We start from the raw sequence: 9033 nt of genomic DNA, 5'->3' as shown, positions 1-9033 counted from the left end.
AAGCTCTCTTTTTCACGACATTATACAGTACTGTGCAAAAGTCTTGAGCCACCCCTCACTTTTTTATAAAACGGAAAATAGGTGCAGTGATTTATGGAAACCTGCAATTGTATCCTTGTAACTACCCTGAAAGTCCATATTTGGCACGGCCACCTTTATTCTTCAGCAAAGCCTGAAAACTCATAGGTAAGCTACTAAGTAATTTGTGTAATCTCCAAAGGTTGATTCTGTTCATCTGGACGTAGCATTTTCAGTGGGAGAAACGTTTTGTCACTCATCCAAGTGACTTCTTCAGTCTCAGCTGACTGCAGGTTTCCCCAATCTTATAAACAGTACATTTGCATAATGACTGAAACCAGCCCACTGAAGGAACAATGGGCTGGGAGGTCAGTTCCTTCATCATAATTATGCAAATTCTCATGACCACTGATCAATGTCCATGAGTACCACTTACAGAGAGTTGGGGAATGGCTGCAATCACAGCATTGTACGATGGCGAAAGATGTACCCTTAGGCCCCCTCCTCAATTTAGAGATGGTCTTTCCCTTTTCATGTAAATGGCCTCCTTGACTCCGCACTCAAACCAGTGGGAGGGGAGGAACAGGGAGGAAGCTGGTTTGAGCGCTGAGTCAAGGAGGCCACGTCCAGATGAACAGAATCAACCTTTGGAGATTTACTTACCTGGATGATTGAGCATGCATCAAGATAATTTGTGTAATAGTTTGAACCAAATATTAAAAATATGGATTCATCACTCCACTAGCCCACTGACTGCGTTACCCCTGAATGTGTGGTTTGTTATCTAATTGTGAAAACAACTGGTTGATCCTGGTTGTTCCTAGGGGTCACTTAAGCAAAGTAGTGCCGTGTAGTAGCTATTTGTAGCTGTGCCCATAGAGGGATGTTCTTACAAAAACACTTTCCAAAGAGCCCACATGCTGCCACCCACTGGAATTTTTTCTCCTGGTGACCACTTGACTGTTTCCATCTATTTTAAGATGTGACTAATTACAAACAAAACTGGAGTACATAATATGTCCACTAAAGTGTTTTTGCATAACTTAACTAACATGCCATTTTAAGCCTTAGTGTTATTCTGCTAGGCTAGGTTCTTAGCAACTCAGGACTATAGTAAATGCTAACTAAATCGTATTTTTAATGTTAATCAAACTTTTAATAATGTTCTGGTGATAAAAATGATAGAATTACTGTTGGTCTGGTCCCTAAGCCCGGCCACACTGTTACAGAAGCTTATCTGTTTGGCTTATTGCCATAGTAACTTAAGGGCACTATATCTGATTTAGTTACCAGCACTACTTTCCTTGATAGATGTTATTACCTGGTTATAGGTCAATCAATGGTATTCTGCACTCATGAAGTAAATAATTGAAGTAGTCACTTCAATTATTTAACCATTAGTTAGTTATTATTAACCTCTGGTTCTCTTCCACAGTGTGTCTTTTGTCCTGTCTCCCTTCTCTCACCCTCAACCGGTCACAGCAGATGGCCGCCTCTCCCCGAGCCTGGATCTGCTGGAGGTTTCTTCAGGTTAAAAGGGAGTTTTTCCTTCCCACTGTCACCAAATGCTTGTTCAAGGGGTTCATATGATTGTTGGGTTTTTCTCTGTATTATCGTAAGACCTTTACCTTATAATACAAAGCGCCTGTTGTTGAGGCGACTGTTGTTTTGATTTGACTGCTGCTGTTATAAATACATACGTTTTTTTCAATGGACAAATTTCCAAGTGGAAAACTCTCTTGAAAAAAGAAATGGCCTTCTGTTGGCTGTGGTCACCAGAGGAATACAAAAGAGGAACAGAGCACATTCTCACATACATAAATCTTCCTTTTTAAAACAAAAAAACAAAAAAACAAAAAAAGCAAATGTCGTTGTCTAAATTCAAACTAAAACTGCTGAATCACTTAGTGCTGCTCAAATCTGGTCTGAGCAGCATTAAGTGGATCATTTCAAGTCGTCTGGTGAGTCAGTGACATCCAACCCAAAATGGAGCATCACATGGTAATGATGTCAGGTCAACATCTGGCTGGTGTTAAAGAAAAGAAAGAAGTGATAGATGATCAACGTTAAATTGTGTTGTAATAACTGCATTTTCTGCAGCCATGTGTAATTTTTTTAAAGTAGACTCTTGGATGCGTAAATTACAGGAAGTGCACCGCGCAATATCTGTGTCTAAACTCTGAGCACGTTCTGTTCCTCTTTCTCAACATACCTTTAGTTTTATTTTACCCTTTCATAGCAGAGAAGACACCAATGAAATAAATAGCATTAATGAGTCACTTTTATTTAATGTCCCAGTAAGCGATGAAGCTAGACTAGCACCGTTAGTTACCATTAACACACCTTTGCTTTTCCTGCCTTGACATGTCAAAACAGCTGCTATGAAAAGGCTGTTTGTGTTTAGATGCACATTTATTAATACACATTTTCAGTTCATACATGGAATGAAGATCAGCCAAAGCATGAGATCCATATGGAGCAACAAAGAAACTGTGACCTTTCTCATGTCAGAGAAACTAAACTGGACAGGACAGTTAGTGCCACCTGCTGCTTGTCTCAAGGAAACAGCTGGTGTCAACACGAAGGCAAAGAAAAAGGTTTTAATGAGCTCATTTCTTGAACTCAATAGATGAGATACATTTATAAATCATAAATTAACTGCAAGGCTTTGAAATTTCACATATTTACAGATCCTAAGTCACAAGTAATTTTTGCATTTGTATAAATGTACAACCTGGTTTTGCTCGTTCACAGGCTGCAGTGCAGGAGGGGCACAGTAAATGTTGGTTTTTGATCACTGTGGGGTGCACACAGCTGGTATTTTTGAATCTACTCAAGCATGAGCGACATTGCTTTTTGTCTCCTACATGGCAGCAGGTGCTTTGACACCTCTGAATGTGAGTGGGGCAGGTTTGAGGGGATCCGTCAGGCAGCAGATTTACACCCGCGTCCGGGAGCAGCCCTCGGGCCACATTTGCACCCTTCTCACAAACAGAGTCACTGAGGGCTTCCACTGCAAACTACTGCAAACACCCTACCCCCACTCCTCCAAAAAACAAAAAACTCAAAGTCAAGTGTCATTGCAATGTGTCGCTTCCTGTTATCCTGATCTGAGAAGGTGTCGGTTGCTAGTAACTAACTAAAGTTGCTGTTTTGCTAAATTATAACTGCAAAGATACTTAGGCTCGGACCCCAGAGATTTTACCTACAGGAAAAATCACGAACATAAACTATTGATTAATCATGTTTTGTTAATTGGGGTACTATTTACTAAATGTTTATCAAAAAAGGCTAATTTGCATCATATAATATGGACTGATCTTGGATAAACATGCAGCGAACCAACAGAGGCTCATAGTCCATAACCAGGAATAGTCCTAACCTTTGTGTTGTTTGTGCTTCCAGCTTAAATCATGACATTGTATTTACACTAATATTCTGATGGATTTGAATACTGCACCTCTCATAAGTAGACCCAGATTACTTCACCCACCAGGGAGTCAAATTTGTTCATGGTGCCCCAAATTAACACTTTATACTGTAAAATGAACGATAAGTGTTTGATTAATAGTCTATATTTGCCTTATCTGACTTAAAAGCTCCCTCTTATCTCATCACCACCATCACACTGGGATTCCCCTGGAAATGTCTCACAGAGTAAGCCTACTGAACCTCTTCAGTAGAGGCGCTTCATGTTTCTAACAAGTTTTATGAAGCCTGTGTCGCCTCAGGTCTGACCTCGCTAGAAAAATTTGGACTTTCAGGCACAATATCCCATTGCCTGTTAGTATCACATTAGCAACTCTTTGCTACATTCAGAACTTACTCTACACCCAGCTGGTAAACACTAATATGCATTCATAATCAACTGACAGTTCATACTACATACTACAGTTGTAGGTGAAGACACTGGTTTCTCTTTAAGACATTCTGTTCAACCTGTAGTAGTGTCAGATTTTATACACAGGTTGTTTTCATGTAAGATCTAAACCTGGAAGGTAACAAGTATCGTACGACTTCCAGGACTCTGATTATAAATATCAAAAACCATACCTGATTTAAATTTGATATCTCCCTTTCCAGGTTGGCTCCTTGTGCATCTCTTGACTACTTTCATTTTAGCTGCATTCGTGGGCTTCAAACTTGCGCAGCATGGAAACATGGGTTTCTTTTGCAAACTGACCCAGTTCAGTGTGGAGGAGCATCACTGGTAATGAAACTGAGATCTCTGGCTTGAATCCTGAAAATGAAAGAGTCTGCAGTGGCCAGAAGGAAGCAGAACAAGTCAGAAGCATTAGATTAGATTACATGAAACTTTATTAATCCCTCGGGTGGGTTCCTCCGGGAAATTCAGTTTCCAGTAGCAAAGCACCGAAAGAAGTTGCATGTTACAGATACATTAAGGGAAATGAGAGTAAGGATATAAGCATAAATACACCATATATACACATATACACATATATAGATACAGAATATACAATATGGATAAATAGGATTGCTCATTTGAGTGAGTATATTGCACAGTGGTTATTGCACAGTCAAATATAAGAAAAAAGACAAAACAAAAAACAAATTTTGCAAATATTGCACAGTGTAGAGAAGCACCTACAACTCAGTTGTTCCCGCCCTCCCTTGTCCCCCTGTTTCTCCTCCCTCTCCCCTCCAGTGAGGAGTTAAACAGTCTGATGGCGTGTGGGACAAAGGAGTTTTTAAGTCTGTTGGTTTTTGACTTGGGGAGAAGCAGCCTGTCGCTGAATAGGCTCCTCTGATTGTTTACGACCGTGTGCAGAGGATGCCCGGCATTGTTCATAATGTCCATCAGTTTCTTTAAGGTCCTCTTCTCTGCCACTGTCACCAGAGTGTCCAGCTTCATGCCGACCACAGAGCCAGCCTTCCTGATTAGTTTCTCCAGTCTGGATGAGTCCTTCTTTGCTGTGCTGCTCCCCCAGCACACCACCACCATGACTGGGAGCATATAGGGAGAGATCATCAGTGTGAGGTTCTACTACTGTATGATCCTGAAGCACCTACAGCAGAACGCTGTGAATTTTATGGTCCTCCAATAATAATAATGTAAGATAAATGTGAAATCATTAAAGCAGTAGATTAGTGAAAGCATTACATTCCTTCATACAAAGCAAAACACAAAAACACAGCATGTTTTCTGTGTCAACAGCAGGTACCTATTATCCATTATATAATCATACAGTATGATTGTCACCAGAATTTTTTCTACAGACACAGGAAGACGCTCCTGGTTTTGAATGCAAAACCCAATCAAATCTGTGTTTCCTCCCTTGAGATGCTCTGGCAGGCCTTTACTGCTTCTCTGTCTGCTTGTTTGAAGGTTTTGTTCTTAATCAAGGGAGAAATTCTCCAATAATCCCCTTTAGCTGTCTTCTGTGCTCTTTCGCACCTTTTGGAGTTGCTGAGTTAGCCTGTTCAGAATCAGAGTCAGAAATACTTTGTTAATCCCAGAGGAAACAGCATGGTCACAGTTGTTCCACAACAGTAAGAAGAGTAAGAAATATTATTTGCAATAGTGATAAGTTAAAGTATCAATATTATATATAATACATTATACTATAGAATAGCTTTAATGTCTCTAATGTCTCTAAATCTCTGCCTAAATAAATAAATAAATCTGGGTAAATTCCCAGATGATTCCAGATGACCCCCCTAACCCCCCTGGAAATTACACCCCTGGCATTGATACGCCAATCAATACTCTAAAATCAAGTTCAATATATAGCCCACTGAATTTTGTAAATAATTAATTTTTGGGGTAAATTAAAAAATACAAATCAAACACACACAGTGGAATTTGTGTGCTGTAACATCTACTAACCCCCCCCCAAAAAAACAACCCAATTCTCTCTTTTGATCTAACAAATTATTGTAGAAATAACTGTAGAATGAGTAATCACAGTGATTTAGTGGTCATTAAATTGTGTTCAGAATTTAAAAATACTGATTTATCTCATAAATCCGGTCTACATAAGCTGCCTTTCTAAGTTAAAAGTATTGGTATTGTTATTGCCAATACTAGCCCTGTAGTTACTTGGTATTGGATCGATTCTAACATCTGCAGTATATCGCACAGCACTACCGACTGCTCTCCCAGCTTTAATGAAACTTTGAAGTGTATCATAAACAGGAAAATGATATTTGCCTTCAGAATAAAAGCTGTGCCTAAATCCTGCACCTAACAAATTTCCAACAGGTGCGACTTTTACTTTGAAGGACAACTTTAATGGTTTCTCGTTTGCGGGCACTCTTCACAGTTTCCCTCAGGGAGAAGCGAGTCTCTCTTTACTCCCAAAGTATAAACTCAAAGTTCACCACCCAGTGTTTAATGGTACATTCATTATACCCGTGCAAACTCCCCTCCTCTGACCTCCGTTGCTACTCAGGAAAGTCACGTGTCGATGACGTGTACGTAAACAAAGGCTGAACCAATCACAGTCGGTGAACTCCAGCAGCTGACAGTTACTTCCGCTAGTGTCACGGAGTTGTGTTGTCAAAATGGGACACGACAACCACCACCACCACTTATCTCTGTGTTTTTGCGATTTAATGAGGTAGGAATTGTCTCGCATGTGTTGCTTTATTTGCAGTTCAGTGATAAAATGGTGTACAAAGAGCTGGTGCTAAACCCCCCCAAACAAACAGGAAAAGTATTGTTGAGACACGCGACAAGCTAACTTTAGCTTAACTAGCAGCTAGCTGACTTATCATTAGCGTAATCAACAGTAATAACAGATTTACTGTCGCCTGTCCGGTTGTAACGATAGTAACAGATTAATAATTATCTTGAGTAGAGCTTGTTTTTAGTGTCACACATTGCCAGTCCTCTTTTCCCGTCCCTCCGCAGGCTGCTGTGGTCGCTGCTGGTGCCATGCCTCTACCTGAGCCTGATCCTGACCCTCGTCCTCCTCCTGCTCCTTTTGGGGGTCCGCATGTGGCTGCAGGGGCGCCGCAAGGCCCGTCGGGCTCAGGATGATGGCCCGGCGGTGGCTTTCTTCCACCCCTACTGTAACGCGGGAGGAGGCGGGGAGCGGGTCCTCTGGTGCTCCCTGAGGGCCCTCATGCACCGGTAAAATATTTAAAAATAATTTTAAGGGAAAGTATGCTTCATGTTTGTTGTTGTTTGTAGGTTGGAGAGGAAGTCACTTCTCTTCCAACTCTGTCCTTGATTTCACAGCTATGTTTGGTTGAAACTACCTCTACTATTGTCTCCAAGACCCACAGACCATCTAGTGAGACCATTAGATCAGCTTCTTTGCTCTCTAGCAAATAGTATAGTACAAGTGACTGCTTTTAAAAACATAAGCTGACCCTCAGACCACAGAGATAAACCCTAAGTTTAAACACTAATGTAGAGTTTCTGCCTTTATCCCAGATATCCCGGCGTCTCCTTTGTGGTTTATACGGGTGACCAGGGAGTGACCGGTGAGCAGATTCTGGAGGGAGCCCGGCAGCGATTCAACATCACGCTGCCTCGATCAGTCACCTTTGTCTTCCTGCGTCACCGTGTACTTGTGGAGGCCAGCTCTTACCCTCACTTCACCCTGCTGGGTCAGAGCGCAGGCTCAATGTTCCTGGGTAAGATCTGGGCTAAAATGGAGAGACTAAATAAATTCAAGTACTTATTTATATTACAGTAAGATTTTTTTTCTTTGATTTAACATATGGGAACAAGATGATGTATATTTCTAACATTTGCTTTCATTGTAGTCTCCACCCTATTTTGCTAACGTTTCTGCAAACATGAAACACATGATGTGTATGTGATTCCTTCATATAGATGTGATCCAGTGCTGTGGATCATATGTTTTTAATTTTACTGAATTTATTCTTTTCTGTGGGATCAACAGGTTTGTAAGTTGAAGTGACGCAGTGTGTGTGTGTGTGTGTGTGTTTGTTTTAGGGTGGGAGGCACTGACGGCCTTCGTTCCTGACCTGTATGTGGACTCGATGGGCTACGCCTTCACCTTGCCGATCTTCCGCTACCTGGGAGGCTGTAAAGTGGCAAGCTACGTTCACTATCCCACTGTCAGCACCGACATGCTGTCTGTGGTCAGAGAAAGGAACCCAAGGTAAAAGTGCATTTAGACACAGCTCCATTTAATCCAGAGCTTCCCAAAGTGTGGGGCCCGCCCCCTATGGGGGGCGCAGAGCCATTGCAGGGGGGGTGCGGTATGAAAAGGGGGGGGGGGGGGGGGGGGGACCCCGAAAACGCTTGGACACTGCTAGCACAGGGCGCCCACACAAAGGCAAAGCAGGAGATGAAGCATAGCTGAATATGTTTCCAAACCAGCTTCATTCTAAGCCAAAGACTAGAAAATATGGTGAAGCATATCTGCCCTTTGGTTTCACCTGCACAAGTGCTGAGGTAGGTCTCCCCTGCAGAATTGGTTTTCCCTTCGTCGGGAGCAGCGCTGGGCTCTTCAAATCACGGACAAACAGTATCCCACATTCGTGATTTTTAGTTCACAAACACTTGTTGTAATGACTAACTACTCCTGACATTTTGGAGATGTTAGCTCTGTATACAGTAAAGTTACAGTGGGATACAAATAATATCAGGCTGATCCTGCCACGATTTATTCCCCCGGTTCAAACAGGATCCCACAGCTGTTGATGTTTTTAAACCCATTTTGCACAGAGAGGCATTTTTTGAGAAATGTATTGATAGCAATGTTGAATATTATTACACAGGAACTAAAAACAACTACACGTAAAATAATCACACCGTGACGCCTCTGCCTTTCTAAATAGAGGGACAGTAACTGCGTGTGTGTATGTAAGCGTTTAAAAACTGAAGATAGTCAGATTAACATTTTGTCTCTATCTGCCATTCTGCAATTCATCTCATGTAAACAATAACTTGTGCACAGCGTGACGTGAAAAAAGGCACATACCTTTGACGCTGCATGAGGAACTCTGTATTCCTCGTCCACACTAAACGCAAAAAAGGAGTTTAAAAAATCTTTTCAGTGATTCGAAACGCTG

At 41.5% G+C, this 9033-nt stretch overlaps 1 protein-coding gene across 1 annotated transcript in view; it reads left to right on the top strand.

Moving 5' to 3' along the window:
- The first annotated feature begins 6500 nt into the window (after window positions 1–6500).
- LOC146371078 (GDP-Man:Man(3)GlcNAc(2)-PP-Dol alpha-1,2-mannosyltransferase-like) overlaps window positions 6501–9033 on the top strand; it is a 5907-nt gene continuing 3374 nt past the window's right edge. The window contains exons 1-4 of the mRNA XM_084909042.1: window positions 6501–6599; window positions 6893–7114; window positions 7421–7623; window positions 7949–8117. Coding sequence (XP_084765168.1) covers window positions 6544–6599; window positions 6893–7114; window positions 7421–7623; window positions 7949–8117 — 650 coding nt within the window. The 5' untranslated portion in view covers window positions 6501–6543. The remainder of the gene's footprint in view (window positions 6600–6892; window positions 7115–7420; window positions 7624–7948; window positions 8118–9033) is intronic.

The sequence above is a fragment of the Perissodus microlepis genome, chromosome 16, assembly GCF_051167445.1.
Source record: "Perissodus microlepis isolate ML-2025 ecotype Zambia chromosome 16, ASM5116744v1, whole genome shotgun sequence".
NCBI lineage: Eukaryota > Metazoa > Chordata > Actinopteri > Cichliformes > Cichlidae > Perissodus > Perissodus microlepis.
The sequence above is the reverse complement of the archived record's forward strand: the minus strand, read 5'-3'. Positions and strand labels throughout refer to the sequence as shown.